The following is a 20947-nucleotide window of genomic DNA, read 5'->3' as shown; positions in this document are numbered from 1 at the left end:
TTTGCCCTATAATCAGGAGCCAAATCCCAAACATTGAAGAATTAATTGCTTTTGCCAAAGGCAAACTTACATTTTGTGTATACATTGCTTCTCTTTCCTGGAAATGCTCCCGCTCTTTAATCTGAATGCTTTTAAGGTTTTCATTTTCTTCCAGGAGGCAGCTGCATCTTTGTTCATCGTCTTCAACTTTCTTGATAAGGTTCTGAACCAGAAGTTGCATACTCTGCAATGAAGCCTCCTTTGTGGATAGTTGGTTCTTTGAAGTTCACAAGAAATGACAGTTAGAGGACTAGGATGAGAATCATCCAGATCAGATTAACAGCATGGACAAACAAGTATTTATAAGTAGGAGCAATTACTTTATACTTGTAGCAATTGGATGCTTATACTTTCGTGAATAATGCTCAACATACTGAGAAGTTGCCACATCAGTAGAGGAACACCCTAGGTAATGGGAAAGATGGCACTTTTTATATAGGTTCACAGCTTAAATATACCTTTAATTCACTGTTTTGGATTAGTACTTCTTTGGCATCAGTTGATCCACAGGCTAGCTGTAAATCAATTATGAAGGCTTCTTTTTCCATTAATTTTTTTTGCTTCTCAGCAAGCATAGCATCCATTTCAGCACCACGCTGGTGTGCAGCATCCAACTCATCAATCTAGAAACAATCAGAAATGTTGTCACTGGTCACACTAGATATCTACCCACTAAAATCAGCTTCATTTATCTTCTTTGTTTTCCATTACTTTCTCTCCTCTAAGTATCATTCCCTGTTTTCAGCTTTCCCCACCCACAAAATACTCAATAGCTAGGTTGGCCAAGATGGGCAAATTTGTTTCTTTCATTTCTGTGTGGTACTGGAATGCTACTAACAAGGATTTCTGCTACTGGTATTACTTCAAAAACACCAACATCATCAATACTGATTCCACAGCTGGTATCATTGTTGGTTGAATGGGCAGAGAATTATAGAATCATAAGAGTTGAAAGGGACACTGAGGATCATCTAGTCCAAACCCTTGCTCTCAACTGGAAGCCTGATATGGATGACTACTGAAAAGTCCACTCCTTCTCTGGAATTTAAATATTATCAACTTCAGGAATTCTTAATATTTTAGAGCCAATAAACATACTACAAGCCAGTTTGAATGAATATGGGCTAGCTTCACAAAACTGCCCTGTGATCCTCAAATGAACACTGGTATTGTATAGAAATCTAATTTAAAAAATAAAAATAGCTGCTCAGTTTTCAGACATAATGCAAACACCCTAGATAAACAAAATCATTACAACCTTGAACAAACCACTACCTTTTTCTGCAGCTCTTCATTTTTTTGGGCATTCTTTGTTTCTAGTTCCTCAACTTTCTTTTTAAGTACCAAGATTTTTCCACGACTTGCAGCCTCAAATAAGAAAAGGAGAATTATTTGCGCTATTATAAAAAACAGGGGTACTATAGGAGGACTATTTTTCCCCATTAGACATAATACATACACACTTATTAGGGAATAACTCTAGGCATGTCTATTCAGAAGTAAGTCTTACTGAATTCAGTGGGACTTACCACTGGGAAAATGGGGTTAGGATGGTAGCCTTAGTCTAACTGAACACAATGGGACTAACTTTTGAGTGAGCATGGATAGGATTGCACAGTTAAAACTTGGATCATAACCAGTAACATGTACACACAGCTAGAGCTTTGCTTGCTGTTTTCATCACAAACTTTCCACTGCTGCAAAGATGTCACTGTTTATCTTAAGAAGCTACTTGCAGTAACCACTTCAGCAAAAGCAATAAACCAAGCACCAGACAGAAGCATGGGATCACTCACTTACCCAAATATGCATATGCACACACTGTGTATGTGTAACCAGGTTTATAAAAACAGAAAATGAGAGATCAAACCAAGACATTACTAATGCCTATTTGATTTTTTTTAAGGATAGAACTCACTCTCTTTTGCTCAGAATTTCCTTCTTGGGTTTCGTCTCCAGATAATTGATTTTTGAGTTCCTCTAATTGCGCTGTTAAGGATGTTACTTTGGCCTTGTTCTGGAGCTTTAATTTGGAAATCTTGGCTTCAGAAGCTTCTTTTTGTGCCTGAAGATTGTTAACAGTTTATTTTTTTAGACAAAATGCAATTAGCCCAAACAAATACCTTCTAAGCATTAGAGAGAGATCTACATATATGAAAATAACAAAATACAAAGCCAATTTTTCCACTGAAAGAACAGCAGAACCAGGTGGCTTTAGGCCTTAAGTGGAGTTATACATTACAGTTACCATTAGCAATTTGGAATGGATAATCTTAACCCTGGGTTTATTAACAGCATCTGTTCATACTTGGAATACATTTTCATTTTGAGTGACAAACAAGTCTGGCAAGTTATCAAAACTTAAACTAGATGGAAACTGTACCTGCTAATTAACATCACTGTTAAGACACCGTTTTGAAATGCAACTTTCAGCTAATATTTAGAGCAACTTGTTCGTGAGATAACTGAGTTCATTTTCATTTCTATATAATAAACAAACTTTATGTGCATACACAATACCTTTAATTGCTGTTCTTTAAGGCATAACTCATTATCCTTGTCCCTGACAAGTTCTTTGAGTTGTGCTACCAGCTGTTCATTTTGGACCAGTTGTTCTGTCAAATCAGTCACAGACATGCTTGCTGCTTGAAATGGGCCATGAGCCTAGAGATAGAGGAGTTAAGTTTGCAACAACAAAATGATGCAGGCAAGACAATTTCAATACATTATTGGAATGTAATATTTCCCATATTTCAGTATAAGAAGAGAGATACAGAATAACTCTTAAATAATTTAAAGCTAATTGCCATACCTGCTATTTATTGAAGGAGAACACTTGCAGCACACACTGAAATTCCCTGCAGCAAGAGCTGCACCATTCACTTCAATGGAGAAAGAATGCCTTTGTGGAGGCAGAGCTTCCCTTCCACAGAAGCAAAAGCCAATGAAACAGTTTTTAGAATTGATCACTATTCTTCTACCCAGACCAGGAATGAGGAACCTCCAACCAGTAGGGTGAATGTAACCCTCTAGACCTCTCTATAAGGCCCTTGGAGCTATCCCCAGGCCTTAATGCTTTTGATCCTGTTCCATGCATTCCTTGAGTGCCTTGGGCTGTCTGGAGTGTGTAACTGAAATGTGATAGTGCCTTTTGCTTGCCTGGATGGAGATAAAATTGGGATTAAAAAACCCTGGCTTTAGTGTGGCTGGAATGTAGCCCATAGTACAAAAGTAAGAGTGACATCTGTTCAACATCTTGATACTAACACTTAAGGCCCTATACATCCCAAGACCAACTTACTTCAGTGTCTCAGAGACTTCTTTATTGGTTACGTATGCAGTTGATCACTACATTCTGCACTACAGTTTCTCTTTAAGTTCCAAAAGTAGTTGATGCCCACCCTAGAGCAACTTGGCACAGGGCTGTCCATGTGGCTGCCCCTGTTCAGACGACCAGCATTCCTGCCAAGATACTGCAGGCATCCACTATCTATACTTTCTGGAAACAACTGAATACTTTATTTATTTTTTACAAGCTTTTACAGCTGGATGAAAAGGTTTCTGCCATAGATCTTCATGTTATACTGTTTTAAAATCTATCTTAAGCGGGTTTTTTGTATTGTTTTCTAAATTATTTTTAGCTGTTTTATTCTATGTTTGTAAATGGCCCGGATGTACATGTAGAAAGGGACTCACAAATGAATGAATGTTGCTCCACCCATCTCCCTCAAAAGCATGCAACTCTGGACTCTTAGACTGAAGAAGTTTCCCCACCCATGACCTAGATTCAACTTGCAATCATATGCATACATACTTGAAAGTAAGCTCATTAACTCCATGGAGCTCATCTCTAAGCAGACATGTAAAGGATTGCACTGTCCATGTATTAAAACAGAAGTCTTGGTATTTTGTACAATTTATCTTGAGGCAATTTGAGTCTTGAAAACAAAGAATGTGCTGGGTTGCCCTTACTTTGTTTTATTAAAGCTGAAAGCACAGCATTCAGTTGTTTGAACCCAGTCCCTACACCCAAACAGCCAGTCAACTGGATTTCAGCTTCCTTTAAAGATAAACCAAACATGAATGGAAGCCTGCCCCCCCACGTCTAACCCTGCCCCTGCTTGGAAAGAGTGAGTTTTTAAAAGCTAAAATATGCAAACAAAAGTAGCCCAATGCAGCTTCAATGCTGAATACTAAATAAATATTTAATATTTGATACTTAAGAATCTACAATAATCAGTACAAAGGTTTTTTGTAAAGGTGTTTAGAATAAATGTATCATCAAGTACAGTGTATAAAATTCAAAGTCGATTCCCCCCCCCAAAGTACTTACTCCAGATTTAGTAGCTGAAATATCACCGCTGCCCCATTTCAGCATAGTTTTAAAATAGCTATAGAAAAGCAAAGAGAAATTAGTTTACATCAGTAATTTCAGTGCCAACTATTACCTTCAGCTAAGTTCTAGGTGTACAAATCTGTATACAGCTTCAGACCAGGATATAACCTCACGTCAACTGATCACTGAGGTATACAGGAAAGGATCCTCCTGGTGATACCATCTTATCAGAAAATTTGTTGCATACAACATAGGAATCAGGCCTTTAGGCTGGAGGCACCTTCTTATTGGAACTTCCACCTTTCTTTTTGGCAGTTATTGAGGACTTCATTTTCAACAAGACTTTTAAGTGGGTACATCGATCCCATTCTGTACATGCTGTTCCCCCTGCAATCCCATATCTGCAGCTGCTTTTCTGTCACGTGGGTTTCTGGACACATGTTTCCTGAGTTTCAAGGGAAAGTAACCCAGGTTGCTGTTAAAAATAGGCTGGAGCAGGAAGAATAAAGTGTCTGCCTTCTGCCCTCAAAGTGGGCTACTATTATTCACTACTATTTGTTCACTGCTTTTTATTTGCCTGACTTTGAAGGAAACAGCTCCACCTATCCTAAAATGCTAGCAATCTTCACATTATCAAAACACACACACACACACTCTCTGTCTCTCTCTCTCTCTCCTCAACTATATACAGACATGCATAATTAGAGTGATCAGGGTGCAGCATATTCAAAGTCAGGAGAAACTAGTTCTGCTAGCTTCCAGCAGAAGTCGACTGTTGATTGGATTCAGAGAAAAACTTGCAGGAAGGAACTGATTTTCCCCCTCCAGAAGCACCCCTCAACCTCTGTTAGGGGTCAGAGGACATATGGTGTGAAGGGTTGTGCAGGCTGCTGGGAAAAGAGGGGGTGCATATAACTAATGACTGACTAGCGCTTCCACCATCAGAGCAGTTTAAAATCATCACAAAACTTGTAAGGTGCTTTAAAAGTTTTAAAAGAAGGACAGTCCCACATGACACATAGCAGAATAGCCAAAAAGGCAGTGGAAATCAGCACCTGATTTGGAAATAAATATGTGTGTTGTCTAAGAAGGCAAAGAGAAGCCTCATAAAGAAGAAAAAAACTGCACTGACTCCTGTTTATACATGTCTGTACACACCCTTATGCCTAGACTCTTGATACAATAACATGGAATTAAGTCCCATTGATTTCAGCGGGGCTTGATTTCTCACAATGGCCATAACCCGAGGCCTATTAAACTTGTATATAGGCTTAGATGAGTACAGAAGCATTTTAAGCTTTCTGTTGTAAACAGCAGCTCTCCCATTTTTCATGGAATGCTGCTTCTAACAGTTTTGGAAACAGATTTTGATTCAGTACCAGGAAGCTGCTATTTAAAAGGGGAAAGTTTAACACATCATAGCAGGCATAGATATTATTACATCTAACTTTGGATCAGAGCCCATGACTTCTGCAGCTAAAACTCTCTAGTCAATCACTTGAGTTTTATTAATTGCATTAGGAATCTTAATAATGAAAGTTACTGTTCAGGACTCGCAAATGTCACTAAACAAGTTTAACAGCACACCAAGAAGCTCCCTACTCACTCAGTGTAAGTGGAGTTATTTTAGCAAAACAAGTTTTACTTTTGACCAACCATCAATGGTGTTTTAGCATAATTAAAACACCCAAAGGCTTGGGATAGGCAACTGCTTCTTTAAAAGCAATACTGGAATTACTAATACTCGATGATATCAGAATTGTACCATAAAGGCTTTTATTTTAAAAAGTGTATGTGCTGTGCTAACCTATGGGAAAAGTTTTTTTGTGCCCCAGGTTTCATGAGTGGTTGAAGCAGCTTCAAGTGCGTACACTGTTTTGAACCACTGGTGAAACTAAGGGAAGAGAAAATACCCTCCTTCGACAGTAGCAACATTAAAATTACTTTATTTACACACAAAAAGTTCTCTAAGCAGCTCTCACAATAAGAATAAATCTAAAAAAGCAACATAATGAAAATTCAGTAAGATATATCTTACTGAAGCAAAACACCAAATAAGTGCAAAAACAAATAAAAGCGAAAGGGGAGAAGATTATAAAACAAATAAACAGAGCTGGACAGGAGTATGTCTGGCACTGGACAGACATTAAAGACAATGCCAGGCTAAGCTCTATTTGGAAGACATTCCACAACCCTGGAACTACCACTGAAAAGGCCTGCTCATTCATACCCACCTCCTCCATTCATACCCTTCATTTGGCAGGGAAGGATTAGAGGCATACCTCTGAACTGCTTGGAATCACAGGTGGGAAGAGTGCTGCTGCACACAGGTCCTGCTTTGGGACTACTCAAATGCATAGCCGACCACTATGAGGACAGGATGCTGGACCAGATGGCCCATTTGCCTAATCCAGCAGGATTGTTCTTATGTCCTTAAGGGCCTCAGATGAAGAGGTAAGTAGCGACATGTGGGAAGAAGTTTCCAAGCTATGGAAGGTCTTACAGATCAAAAGCAGCACTTTGAATTGGGCCCAGAAATGGACTGGGAGCCAGTGAAGATAACAGAGTACTGGCATAATATTTGTGCAATACTCAGTTGCATCTATATTCTGTACCAACAGAAATATCCAGACAGTTTGTAAATGCAGCTTCACAAGCAATGAACTGCAATGATCAGAATGAAAGGTTACCAGGCATAGATCACTGAAGAAAGGCTGTAAGTAGGGTCATAGCTGGCATACCAACCTAAACTTGTAGAAGATGCTCCATGGCACAAAGAGCTTTTGTCTTTTTATGTGCACATGCACCTATCTAGAAGTGCTATCAATATAGGAAATGTGAAGCAACCCAAAGCATTTTTCTTTGTCCTAAAAAGAGCACAGAATATTGAAATAATATATGCTTTAAAAAGTGCAAAATACTTTATAACCTGATCAGGCTGTGAAGCATTTTGTACTTTAAAAAGTACATTTTATTTCAATATTTTGTACTCTTTTAGGACAATGAAAAATGCATTAACAGCTATAAGTTTGCTGTATTACTAATTCTTTTGATTCTATCATTACAAATAGATTCCCCAATGCTGTTGCACCTTGTGGCAAGATGCTCTGCTTGCCTTAAAGTTACTGTTGTATGAATAAAATCTGATACAATATTATCCATAACTTTAGGAGGTGTTCTTCAAATGTACTACATATTGACAGTTTTATAAGAACAGGTTGATTGGTTGGTTGCACAACACGTTCATCCACAAATGAAAAGGGCACACTAGAAGCTGGTTTATCTTTACAGGGGAATATTTTTACATTAAAATGCTTCCACAAAGGTAGTGAGAAGATCACTCAGAAGCCTAGGTGTGAATTACTTGAATAGAATACTGTGTTGTTTTACATGTTCTCTTGCAGAATACTTCCAAATGGGTGTATTGGGATAAAATTCCACATCCAGACTTGAACACTTACACATTCTTCATTAAATTATCTTTCTATTGATATATAATTTTATGGTATTACTCCAAAAAAGTGGTGTGATGAGCCATCATTGCCAAAAGAAGATGACACCTGATTGGCTCTCTAAATCATGGGCAGGCGAACTAAGGCCCGGGGGCCAGATCCAGCCCAATTGCCTTCTAAATCCAGCCCGCAGACGGTCCGGGAATCAGTGTGTTTTTACATGAGTAGAATGTGTGCTTTTATTTAAAATGCATCTTTGGTTTATTTGTGGGGCATAGGAATTTGTTCATTTCCCCCTCCCCCCCCCAAAAAAAATAGTCCGCTCCCCCAAGGTCTGTGGGGCAGTGGACTGGCCCCCTGCTGAAAAAGTTTGCTGACCCCTGCTCTAAACACTCCTTTTTCTGGTTATATAGCTATAACTATTGATAGAATACAGATAATTGAACAAACCTTGTTGCATTACATTCATCATTAAATTATCTTTCCATTTATATATAATTTTATGGTATTGCTCAAAATAAAAGTGGTGTTACTAGCCATCAAACCTCGGAAATACACTTTTTCCAAAAGGTTTCCACAATTTTGGACACTAGTGTATTTCAGCCCTGATGTCACCAACCCAATGCTTCTTCCATAGACCACATCAGGCTATAGAAAACTGACTCTCAGTCCTATATCCACTCAGAGGTCAGTCCTACTGGGTCCAACAGAACTTACTCCAAGACGGAGGTTCCTATGACTCTACCTAAGAAGGCAGCAGTGGCGACAGGAACTCCCCACCCGCTGTACCCAATGAGCAGTTACCGAGAAAGGAGCAGTTCCTGGCTTCTCAGGTGAATCCCAAACACCACTAAAACAAGGAAGCGGCTCCCTAAAGAACTCAAAAGACTAACCAAGCTAAGGAGACTTTCCTTTGCCCCTCCATTCCCCGCGAAGGGTTGTGGGGCGAAGGACTTCGGCTGCTCGAGAAACTGCTGAGCGACACAGTCGCACTTGCGGGGGGGGGGGTGAATCAATCTCTCTCTCTAGACAAGAAATAGTCCGGTTTCGAGAAGGATCTCAAAGGACGGACAGCCGTGTCTCTCGAAGGCATCCAACGGACTGGACTCCTGGACAACGGTCCTGCCTCCCTGGAGCTCCAGGTAAGAACCCCAAGGGCGAAGGGGGCGGGGCCTCCCTTCGGTTCCGTTGGGCAGGCGACCCTCGCGCGCTCTCTCTCTCTCTCTCTCGCCGCAGGAGCCCGGATGGAGGGTGTGGGGGAGGGGCCGGCAGCGCCCCGAACTCACCTGAGGGAAGGAAGAGTGTCGGCCGGGAGCGACGCGCTCACCGCCGCCTCAGCAGGACCCGAGCGAGCGCAGGCCGGACTTTATAGGCCGCCGCCGCTGCTCCTCTTCTTCCTCCTCGGCCTCCTCCAGGTGGAGAGCCAGCCGGGAGAGTCATCCCGACACACCAGCGAAGGCCGCTGGCCGGGACCGGGTCGCTTTTCGGCGTGACGGCCGTGTTGTGCGTGCGTGAGTACGTGCGCGAACCTGGCGTGCGTGCGCAGAGGCGTCGAGCGCAGCCAATCGGCGAGCAGGGTTTCCCAAACCCGTCCGGCCACTTTCCCCCTCCCTTGCGGTGTGGGGCCAACTCTTTCCATCCACCTGCCGGTAGGTGTCATGACAGACGGGGGGAAAGGCAAAAGCCTCGTATCCCGATTTTAATGCAGGTCATTTCTTCGCGTGGCATTCGGAAAACGAGAGCTAAAGGGAGCGTGGAAAGGGTGGAGAGCGTCGTGAGCCGAGTCTTCTGCTCCCCACCTGTAATTCGAGCCATGGGTCGAGCATGGGGTTGGGGGGGTGGAGAAAGCGCTGCGCAGAGGATCTCGAAATGCACGTGCGTTTTCGAAAAAGAGGACTATGATTTTTAATAAGTTACTCTGTTGGCTACAGCAGTGTATGGGGTGGTTTGGTTGGTTCCTCAGTTTCTCATATATTCAGCCTATACTTTTTACCATTCTAAGGCCATGTTCAAATTTGTTCTTTCACCAAATATGGTAATACCCAGTGCTTTTTTCTTCTTCTTAAAAAAAAGGTTAGCTGTGCTCTCATTTTGACTCAAGAAAACCACCATTTTACAGTTCGAATCGGGGAAAATAAATACAGTAAATGGACAAAAGTATGTACAAAGATTCACAAAATGTTTAGGGATGTGCGTACCCCTGTGTACCCACCCCCAAAGTACTGGTAATACCCAACTCTCTTCTGTTTAGGTCGTTTTTTCTTTCCTTTCCATGGATTCTAGAACGACCACTAGAGGTCCTCTCGCACTCATTCAGAATGAGTAGCCCAGGAAAAGCTCATGATTTCAAAACACTCAGTAATAGAAACACTTGTCATTTTCATCCCCTCTCCTCCTCCCTTCCCAAAGGTCCTTTACCTCTCCCGCCCTGATCTTGCCACTGTGATCCATGCAACGGTCACCTCCAGGCTTGATTCTTGTAATTCACTCTACGTGGGGCTGCCCTTGAAACTGACCCAGAAACTCCAGCAGGTGCAGAATGCCGCGGCGAGACTCCTTACGGGGTCTTCTCCACGGGATCACATTCACCCGGTGCTATACCAGCTGCACAGGCTCCTGGTGGAATACAGGATCAAGTTTAAGGTGCTGGTTTTAACCTTTAAAGCCCTATACAGCCTAGGAGCCTCGTACTCACGGGACCACCTCTCCAGGTACGCCCCACGGAGGACCTTACGGTCTACAAATAATAACGCCTTGGAGATCACAGGCCTCAGAGAGATTAGGCTGACCTCGACCAGGACCAGGGCTTTTTTGGCCTTGGCCTTGAACCCGGCCTGGTGGAACATTCTGCCACAAGAGATCAGGGCCCTGTGGGATTTGACATCTTTCCGTAGGGCCTGCAAGATGGAGTTGTTCCACCAGGCCTTTGGTCAGGGCTCAGCCTGCCTCCCCTTTGTATAAGAACTAATACAAGAACTAATATGAAAGAGGCATCCCAGCATTCTCACATGCCCATATAAGATCAACGTAAACACTTGGGCCGATGAGCAATTACTGTTCCCAACCCTAACCCTGCGGAAAGCCATCTTATTAGACTTTAATTTGATTTCGAACTGGTTTTAGGAGGTACTTTAATTCTTGTTTGATTTTATACTAATGTTACTATATATTTGATGTTGGCCAGCCTGAGCCCAACTTCGGCCAGGGAGGATGGGATATAAATTAAAGTTTATTATTTATTATTATTATCATTTAAATTTGCAGCTTCTTTTCACACTTCCAGGCATCCTGTTTATTGAGTATTCATCCTGACTTTTGCAGGGAGACCAGGCAACATTGTCAATATAATATGCATTTTACTGACATTTGTTTGTGGGGAGATTAAGTGAGGTTGCAGCAAAGCAAGTATTATCCCATACTTTCTAGTGCATTTTTCTGTCACATTCCTTGTTGCAAAAAGTCCAGTCTTTTAAGGAAGCTGGTTTGCTTTGAAAGACCTCCCAGACAATGATAATTGAGCAACCTGAATTCACAGTATGTGGTTGAATCTTGCTTAAAAATAGCAAAAGCCTGGAAGCTTCTTAAGTGTGAGGAGGAAAATTTTAATTTCTAAAAAGATACCATATTTTTCGCCCTATAAGACACACTTTTTCCCCTCCAAAAATGAAGGGGAAATGTGTGTGCGTCCTATGGGGCGAATGCAGGCTTTCACTGAAGCCTGGAGAGCGAAAGGGGTTGGTGCGCACCGACCCCTCTCGCTCTCCAGGCTTCAGGAAGCTCTCCGCAAGCCTTGGGAGCCCGCGGGAGTTCCTGTCGGGCTCCTTAGGCTTGCGGATAGCAGCCTGCATCTCGAAGCAAGGGGCGCGCACAGCGTGCCTTCCCACTGTCCCCCGACCTGGTTTGGAGGCTGGCGGCGGGGAGAAGCGCACTTCTCCCTGCCGCCAGCCCCACAAGCTTGGGGGACAGTGGGGAGGCGGAGTGCCGCCATCCCGCTGTCCCCCGACCTGGTTTGGGCTTCAGGCAGATATCCGCAAGGCGTGGGAGCCCGGCGGGAAGTCGGCTTGTGGAGAGCTGCCTGTTCTGGGGGCTGGGGTCGGGGGAAGCTCGGGCTTCCCCAGCCCCACGCCCGGGGGGGGGGAATAAATTTTTTTTCTTTATCCCCCCCCCAAAAAAAACTAGGTGCATCCTATGGGCCGGTGCGCCCTATGGGGCGAAAAATACGGTAGTTGCTGTCCTCAAGCACTTGCAGAAGTGCATTATATTTTAAGTGAACTGCTTCTCAAGCTAGGGTATTTCTTTTCCCAGAAAAGCATTTTTCTTATGTGTGAAAACTGGTAGGGGTCATTCAAAAGAATTCAACTTGTACTTTTTTTATTATCACTTTATGTGGCTCCTCTTATTAATTAAAAGAGATTCCAGAGCTAAGTACTGCTGAACATCCATACAAGTTAAGCCTAAGCTTGGGGGGTGGAGGAGATCGCAGTAGTTGCTTGACAGCTCATTGCTTAAAATAGCCTGGCTCAGCCTTGAGTCAGTTTGTTCTGATGCATCTTTCTTTTTTGGTGGCTGGAAATGCTGTTCAGGCACAGCAGTTGCTTGCCTTGATGCACACACACACAGTGCTGTATTTAGCTAGTTATATGAGTATGTATTGTTTCATTCTGACTTTCTGAAGCAAAATGAAGTTCAGCACAGCTTTATAAGTTGACGCTCCTTTAGAGGCACAAGCATTAGATTTTTTAAAAATGAATTTGTATTTATTGAAAAAATGATTGAGTTGAACAGACTTTATGAGAGTGTAAATGCAAGCTCATATGTATGCAGTACTAGTCCCCAAACCATGCCAGCACTATGAAATATTAAACTAGTTCCCTAGCAAGATTCAGTCGGCTGTCTTTTGGTTTCCTTGTACATACTCTTTGGAAATGAGTTTCATCTCCCACTGTGACAAGTGCTCAAAAAGTATTCTTTTTCTCTCTTATTTGAATGAAGGCATAATTGCAAGATTCTATGACCTTTGGTTATGCTTTGATCAGAACTAGGATGCATATTTGAGAAAATGGGTGCAAGATTTGGGTCAAAGAATAACCAGGAAACAATGGAACTGGATTTGGGACAACTTCCATTCTATTATAATTTCTTCCTAAAGGAGAACTATTTAAAAACCCTCTGTAAATGGCATTTAATGCCTTATGAATTGAATATATAAATTAGGATCTGATAAATGTTGGTGACGTGGAATGTTGGTAAAGCAGATTACATACATATATTTTGGAATTGTTCTCAGACAGAAATATTCTGGAAATATGTTCAGGTTAATATCTCTGATGTGTTAGGATATCACATACCCTTGGAACCTATTTTTTCTGCTTCGTTATCTGAAAGATGTTATTCTGGAAAATGATCAAGAGATAGTACTCAACTTCATAACTACTCCTTAGATTATATAATAGCTAAAGTGCCTTGACCCATTTTGTACTTCTCATTTCATGGGATCAAAGGGCCATCATGCTGAAAATATTTCACATACAATAACCAATGCTAGGGAAGGTCTGATGACATGTCTTTCTCCTCCAGTGTTTGGTCCTTTTCATCTGCATTCTTTTTTCTTTGGTGTTCAAGGATCCATTCTGTGGGATCTATGTTTAACATTTTCCTTACCCACTCATCTCTTTGCACTCCATCAACAAACTCTTTCAGTGAAATTTTTCCTGGAAGAATAATTTCAAAAATGGATTAAAAGAGGTTCGGCCATAACTTACCGTATTTTTTGCTCTATAAGACTCACTTTTTCCCTCCTAAAAAGTAAGGGGAAATGCGTGTGCGTCTTATGGAGCAAATGCAGGCTGCACAGCTATCCCAGAAGCCAGAACAGCTGCTTTCACTGCGCAGTGATCCCTCTTGCTGTTCTGGCTTCTGAGATTCAGAATATTTTTTTTTCTTGTTTTCCTCCTCCAAAAACTAGGTGCGTCTTGTGGTCTGGTGCGTCTTATAGAGCGACAAATACGGTAAACTAGTAGATCAGGGTATCAAACACAAGCTAGGAGACACATCAGAACTTTAAGGAATCTCCCGTGTACACAACAAAGGTCAGAATCATCTTTGGGACTGGGAAGCCAACACCTTTCGTATCATGGAAGGGATGGCTTGCCATTTGCTCTTACTGAATAGTGTAGTGACTGCAGTGTATATTCTAAGAAGAGAATTGCTGTGCATTCCCAGATGGGTGAGTAGTTATGGTTACTCAGGAAATTTGCTTTAGGAGCCCCCAGAGCACAGCAATATTTCATTTATTTCCCTTTTACTGCTATAAATGTTTAAAGAAAGAGAGCTTAAGCCCCCCAGCCCTTTAGTTGTATATCAGATTGAAATTGGTGGTTTGGCATCTTACTACATTTGTTGGTGAAAATATGCCTGTGACACTCCTGGTCCTCTACTAAGCATGAAATTTGTTCCTCTGAGCTCTTTGAGTTTGACATCCTTGCTTCAGAGCAAGTGTTCTGTAGAGTGGAGTCTTGTTCTGCCACGGAAAGACCAAAGTAGATTATCTGTTATCATTACCCATAAATGAATATTATCTTACATACAAAGTACTTCATTTGCTGAGCTCCATCATATTATACGATGGGCCAGTATTATTCCCATTTACATAGCAGAAATGGGAGCAACAGAAAGGGGAAACAAATGCAGAGTGTTGCTTTGCAGCTCTTCTTCCTCCCAGCCATTGTTGGTCAGACATGGAAGGACAAGAGGAGCCATGGGGGCATGTTGTACTTGCAGTTTCCTGAAGCCAAGCCACTGACCTCAGTTTTTAACCAGGATACTTCTTAATAAACAATAAAGTCAAAACATTATTTTCTGTATAGTTTTGGTGACTCTTAGGTTCCTCCCAGGGAGTCTTTTAAGTGAGTCACTAAGAACTGTATTGTTCTGCCAGCCAAACAGTTATGCAACTGAGCAGCTGTCCTGAGAAGTCTTATTTCGATAACCTCTATTGTGTATATATCATAGCTCACAGCTGAGGCATTATCAGAAAAGCTTAGCCCTTTTTTCTACATGATTGGCCATTCTTCCCAAATTCCCCAAGATAATTAACTTAGGCTGCAATCCTAAACAAACTTTCAAGGGAGTACGTCCCATTGAATAAGGTGGGACTTGCCTCTGAACAAACAGCTGTAAAGTTAGTGGCATTTGCCAGTCTTGCATAACTGGCAGCAACCAAGCGTCCATAACAGCTAATGCTCAAGACTCCGTCACACACCAGTGTAACCAAAAACTGGAAGGCAAAATGAGAGGGCTCTGCAAATAGTTTGCAAACTGTTATGTGTTTCCCTGGGCGGAGAGAGAGGATCCAGCAATAGGCAGAGCCTGGGGGGCACTTCTCTCTCAGCAGCAAAGCTTTAGTATAAAACCGACCAAGCTGCTGTGCTAAAACTGGAAGCTGCAGAGAGGCAGTGGGTATGTGGGAGCTTCTGGACAGAGGAGTTCCTCTCACTCCTGGCTAGGACGGTTTAAGCCCTGTATGATTAATTCTCAAAATGCAGGTCTTCATCCACAAATTAGTGAGCTACATAGCATGCAACAGTCTGTTGATATGAATAGCATTCGAGCCAAATGGCTTCAAATATTTGTCTTCTGTTCTTGAAACGTGATGTGTCAAGAGCAGAGATATGTCTGAAAACTAGTATTTCTGTGTTATACTGAAAATATGACTGCACTGACGGCACTGTGTTATGCAACAATATTAGAGCTTGCAGGCTCTTGAAATTAAAGTGTGGTACCTGACAGGACCTAGAGGCAGAGGCCAGAGTATTTGGATGATTAGGCTAGGGTTGAGCCCAGCACTCTTTTGTGGGTCCAGAACAGAACCCTTCACTTTCGGAGCAGATTTGGGAGTAGCACCTAATACAAAAGCCATCCATTCACTTAAAGTGCACAGCTAAAAGACACAGATGCTGGGGGAGAAACAGCCTGGCACTTTCCTTTTTTGGCAGTGAGCCTGAAAGCTAAAACTTGCCAGTTCATTTTTTCCAAATGGTCAGCATTGTTCCCAGGTAGTGTATCTCAACATATTTGTTTGCATCTCTCTGTCTCAGAAGACAATGGAATGCGTCTTCAGGGGTGAAGTCAAACCACTGTGTTAGCCGCACCAAAGTGACCTCCCCAGGACACAAACCTGGGCAGTGTGTGTGGAGGTACTGGGCTGCCCAGACTACAAGACTCACTGATGTGGTCCAAAAGACAGCAGAGTGACACATTTGGCAACAGCTTGGCTGCAGGAGTTGCTGGAAGGAGGTGTACAAGGTGCCACCTGTGTTAGGGACTCTACTCTGGAATTATGTAGGGTTTACTCCCTAACCATTTTTCTCTCAAAGATACCCTACAAAGCAGTTGAAGTTTGGGATCAGAGATTCCTTCTCCTAGAAGAGCTACTTTCCCAGGCTGACGAGCCCAATCTGCCCCTCACTTCTGCCTCTACGGCAAATGCAGAGCCATTGGACCCACTATCACTTATATGCCACTGCCACTTTTTGGAAGCCCACAGATAATTCTAACAATAAAGTACATTTACCGTCATTATTTTCATCCATAAGTTGAAATATTCTGTTACACACTTCCTCCAGGGTTGACATCTGAGTATCCATATTTCTTGCCCATCCTTGTTTGACATTATAGACACTCTGGGAGAAATTAATTTAATAATTAAAAAAACCACACGTATTTATATGGCACCGTCCATACATGGCACTTTACAAAGTCACTTACAAATTGGTTGTCAACACACAAGGGAAATAGAAGAAGAAGGGGACGAAGGCAGGGGTAGAAAGTAACAAACATAGCGAACTAAAACCCATGCCTGGGTAGGCTTGCTGAAATAAACAGGATTTCAGCAGGCACCTAAATCAATTTACAGTAGTGAGAGCATTTGCCTAATGTCAGTAGACGGGATTGTAAATGATAGATTTTGCTGCAGTAAAAAAATTGTTCCTCTCAAATGCAGAACAAACATTATATGGCATTTGTAAACTTCAAATTCCGTTGATCAAAGTGGTTGAACAGGTATGTATGAGGCAAGATAATGTCACAAGTAAACTAGTCCCAAGCCATTAGCAGTTTTATATACCAGCAGTAAAACCTTGACTTGGCCTGGTAACAAACTGGCAGTCCATGCAAATCCTTTTGCAAACCACTTAGAGACTGTTTGGGTATTAAGCAATGTATGATAAATCATCTTGCACAAATCAATGCTCCTACTATGTGTGCATTAATGACACACACACTGGCCAAGATCTGGTGCAACTTCTCTGGGGTGAGACACTATTTATGGACCAATATGGGCATGGATTCTGTTATTCTTCCTGGCATTGTTTTTAGAGGTTGTTTTCCCCATATGTTTTTTATAGGCTATCAGCACTTTTGGAGTTGATGTATCTAGCCATTTATTTTCCCAGGGGAGGTTGGGAGACTCCTGCATGCAGCAGCCAGGATAAAGCTTATTCCTGTAGTTTAGTGCCCTAAATGGAGGCATCATTTTGTCAAACTCCCACAGATGAGTCTGTGTCATTCGGAGCAGATGGAGGGACAAACCATGTACACCCCAACAGAGGAGGGTGCAAAATAAGGGAGCAGTTTGTGTCAGACAGTGAGTGAGGTGTGCATAACAAGGAAACAAGGCAGCACCAGCAAATTAGACACTAGTGACAGCAAGTCAGAAAAACTGAGAAATACATCCGCAAAGCCCTGGACAATGCAACCTGAACTTCAGGTCAAAAATTCTGGCACTGATTCTTTTCTCTACAATTGGGGTTCTTATAAACTAAGGCAGCCTCCCTACACAAGTACAGAAAGTTGCTAAGAGAGCTGGGAGTTCCTTACTCCCCACTCTCAATCCAGAATTTGTATATATACTGTATATATTTTTAGACTTTGTCCCAGAGTAGTGATCTGTCCCTTTCTTTCCATGTCCCGGTCAGATTGGAAAGGGCAGCTGTGTGTATGCATATTAATGATACCAATGAAAACAATCTCTCATTTTCCTCCTTTCAATATGATCATTGTGCAGCATTCAAATTTTGACTTAAATCATGCCATAAGGCTGATCTCTCCCCCCCCCCCCCCCCGTTCTTCATCTGACACCTGGGACGTATAGCCCACCTGCCATTCAGCTTACATTTCTTTTAGTAGTCTTTTAGATTCAGCTAAAAGCCAGTGTAGTGGTTAGGTTGTTGGACCCGGGAGACCAGAGTTTAAATCCCCACTCAGCCATGAAGCTCACTGGATGGCCTTCCTCCAGACGCCACCTCTCAGCCTAACCTACTTTGCAGGGTTGTTGGGATTGTGTGAAGACAGGGAGAATCATGAGCACCACCTTGAGCTCCTTGGAGAATAAGTGGGATGTAGATGCAGTGAAATAAATAATAATTCATGGTAAAGAGGTTCAACCAATCTCATGGTTTGGCGTAATCCTGCCAAGTCATTGCTGGGGCCCCTCTTCCTCTAGAAGGACTTCTTACCTTCACCATTTTCCTTAGTTCATCCTTATCAAGAAAGCCATTCCTGTTGGTGTCGTACACTTTAAATGACCACTTCAGTTTGTGCTCAAGTTTCCCTCTGAGTACTAGGTTTAAAATTGCTACGTATTCCAAAAAGTCTATCATGTTATCCTGAAACATTAATAGAAAAGCAATCACTTGAAAACATCAATATTTTTTAAATTATCCAAACAGAAATGGCAGAACAATCATAATTTTTGCTGGGTGCTTCTAGGATAATTCCAACCTGAATTAGATGGATGTACACAGAAGTTATCTACAAGTGTTTTTGAAAATTATACTCACCCCATTCGTGTCAAAGGATTTAAATGCATTCTCAGCATATTCAGATGCTTCACTCTGGCTGGTAATGCCAAAAAACTGCTTAAATTCATGCAAATGGAGACCTCCACTGGGGCATTCTAGAACAAACTTTTTGTACATATCCTGTAATTCTGCCACCTCTGTTCCTTTCATGTTACCAGTGTGGAGCTGCCCCATGCTCTAAGAACAGTTAAACCCCAGTGAGGCTTCAAATGCCTTATAAATATTCTACCCTGAAAGTGTAAGTAATTTACAGTGATGTTATGAAACAAATATTTGTCTTAAAGCTTTAAACCAGAACAATGGGCAGCTTCTATAATCCAAACACAATGCCTTTCTTATTGTGCCCAGACAATTGAGAGCATTTTCTCTTAGCAGAGTAGCTTGCATCATAGTTATATTTTTGGAGTTCTAATAATGCCAATGCTCTCATGTTGACCACATTGCATGCAGTCTTGGAACTGGGCTGCAACAAAGTACAACAATCCTTAGTAACAACATGGCTACAGCGGAGGCATCCTGCAATTGGAAAAGGAGGGCAAGGGCATTCAGTTAGATGACTTGTTGGTTGCAATCCCCCTGCACAGGAGCCAATTCCTAGGGGCCATGGGAGCTTTGCCTCCCACAGTAAAATATCTGAGGGGCTGCCTCCCACAGTTGATGGAGATTTCCATTCAAATGGTGTGTGTGCAATGTGTCGTGTGATTATGTGGGATGGGGCTTACCAGGGCTCCCACAATATTTTATTCAAGCTGGCACCCTTGTCCCCTTGTAAAAGGTTATTAACAAATAGTTAAAAACAATACACATATTATTTGGGCTATCCACTGTCCATGCAGAAATATGTATATTGGGGAAAACATGTAAGAAGCTTAAGACTAATGAATACCAAAGTAACATTTTTTTACGAAATAGAAGAAATGGCACTTCTTTGTGTTTGTTTGAGGCATAGCAGTGTATGATTCTGACAGCACAAGAAGATGGGGTTGTGGGAAATTCATGACTGGATCTCAGATTTATAAAAGGTTAAATATAGCTGCTAGGAACCCTGATATGGATTGGGACCATGGCACAAGGGAAAGCAGGTTTAGCAATCCTCACATATAACACACACAGATTTTGCCAATAGGTGTACAAGCATACATTGCCCTGCTTAGGAGGTGGAATAATATTTTTATCATCGCCATTGCTACATAGCGTTGGCCAACGTGGCTAACAACAACCAACATACAACTAGGAACAACATCAACAAAAAGATAAAAAGCCTGTTAAAAACAACAGCAGATAGAACATATAAACTTGACAGGTCAAAAGCCTGTTTAAATAAAAGGTGTCTTAAATTTAGTTCAGAAGAGCAACAAAGAGGGGGCTAAATGGTGTTCCCTGCAATGGAAGTTCCACAGCCTGGGCACCAAACATACTTCAGACATTGTTGGGACAGCAAGAAAGGAATCTTTCAGAGGTTTGTGTAGAAAGCGGTCCTAAGTGAGGTTAGGATATGACTGCATCCTGTTCCATTGTTTTCATCATAAAGCAGGAGCAGGGACCAGAATGACAGGGACAGAAGTCGTCTCTTTGGGATTTTAAATTGCTAGCTGTCATGAAAATGCTTCATAACCACCTAGTTTTCACAAGAAAAGGAAACAAACATGCAGGATGAATCATCACATGCCAGGTTTAATTAGCTGTGAGTGAGCTTTGATAACAAGAGCCTGAGAAAGGTCAATACAACACATTGCGTAAGGCTTGCCATTGTGGAATCTGCAAAGATTCAACATAATGGAAAATGAGACAGCTAGTCTGGAACCAGATTTTCTTCAGTGAGAAATTATTTACCATTGATTCTATTAATTCTGAATTACAGATAGGTAGCCATGTTGGTCTGCCATAGTCAAAATAAAAAAATTCCTTCCAGTAGCACCTTAAAGACCAACTAAGTTAGTTCTTGGTATGAGCTTTCGTGTGTATCTGAAGAAGTGTGCATGCACACGAAAGCTCATACCAAGAACTAACCTGGTTGGTCTTTAAGGTGCTACTGGAAGGAATTTTTTTATATTAATTCTGAATAAATACATAGTGCTGAGGAAGCTTAACAAAAGGAGACTGTGATGCCATCAATCAATACAGCTCTCGGTCTACCACAGGGAAGTTATTCCAGCAGATTTACGACACAAATGCAATGAAAACTTCAGATATCAACTTTAAGGTCAGGTTCCTGCAGAGAGGGATGATTCTGGGGGTGTGTGTATATAGTCAGGAATGCT

The 20947-nt window shown here is 41.9% G+C and overlaps 2 protein-coding genes across 11 annotated transcripts in view; both read right to left on the bottom strand.

Moving 5' to 3' along the window:
- Positions 1-9676, bottom strand: part of LOC310687166 (uncharacterized protein) — a 44256-nt gene extending 34580 nt beyond the window's left edge. For 6 of the 9 annotated variants that reach the window (XR_014516287.1, XM_083461905.1, XM_083461900.1 and 3 more), the window contains exons 1-7: positions 8721-8767; positions 4373-4430; positions 2560-2703; positions 1958-2104; positions 1315-1407; positions 498-662; positions 71-256 (exon numbers count right to left, since the gene is read on the bottom strand). Coding sequence is in view for 8 of the 9 variants with exons in the window: in XM_083461905.1 (XP_083318031.1) it covers positions 71-256; positions 498-662; positions 1315-1407; positions 1958-2104; positions 2560-2703; positions 4373-4430; positions 8721-8752 (825 nt within the window). In the remaining variant the exon portion in view is untranslated. Of the gene's footprint in view, positions 1-70; positions 257-497; positions 663-1314; positions 1408-1957; positions 2105-2559; positions 2704-4372; positions 4431-8720; positions 8768-9113 lie in introns of those variants that run through there. The other 3 variants (XM_083461901.1, XM_083461904.1, XM_083461906.1) reach the window with 1 other exon arrangement.
- Positions 9677-12563: 2887 nt separating this feature from the next.
- Positions 12564-20535, bottom strand: LOC310688843 (guanylyl cyclase-activating protein 2-like). Of its 2 annotated transcripts, XM_083465648.1 has the most exons (5): positions 18666-20535; positions 18342-18491; positions 16400-16508; positions 14219-14347; positions 12564-13538 (listed from the first exon to the last, which is right to left on the bottom strand). In XM_083465648.1, the coding sequence occupies exons 1-5, from the start codon at positions 18858-18860 to the stop codon at positions 13369-13371; spliced, it is 753 nt and encodes a 250-aa protein (XP_083321774.1). In that variant the 5' UTR covers positions 18861-20535; the 3' UTR covers positions 12564-13368. The 2 variants fall into 2 exon arrangements, with proteins under 2 accessions (XP_083321774.1, XP_083321775.1); XM_083465649.1 differs by lacking the exon at positions 14219-14347 and having other exon boundaries at positions 18666-20526.
- Between the last annotated feature and the right edge of the window lie 412 nt (positions 20536-20947).

Source organism: Podarcis liolepis (assembly GCF_965112155.1).
Source record: "Podarcis liolepis genome assembly, chromosome: 1".
NCBI lineage: Eukaryota > Metazoa > Chordata > Lepidosauria > Squamata > Lacertidae > Podarcis > Podarcis liolepis.
The sequence above is the reverse complement of the archived record's forward strand: the minus strand, read 5'-3'. Positions and strand labels throughout refer to the sequence as shown.

What these genes read in the sequence shown, in the direction of transcription:
- LOC310688843 (XM_083465648.1), bottom strand. Translation starts at nt 18,860, where the DNA reads ATGGGGCAGCTCCACACTGGTAACATGAAAGGAACAGAGGTGGCAGAA. An exon ending in AACTAAGGAAAATGGTGAAG is followed by an intron (nt 16,509 to 18,341) that starts GTAAGAAGTCCT and finishes AATTTCTCCCAG; the next exon opens with AGTGTCTATAATGTCAAACA. An exon ending in TATGGATGAAAATAATGACG is followed by an intron (nt 14,348 to 16,399) that starts GTAAATGTACTT and finishes TTTCCGTGGCAG; the next exon opens with AACAAGACTCCACTCTACAG.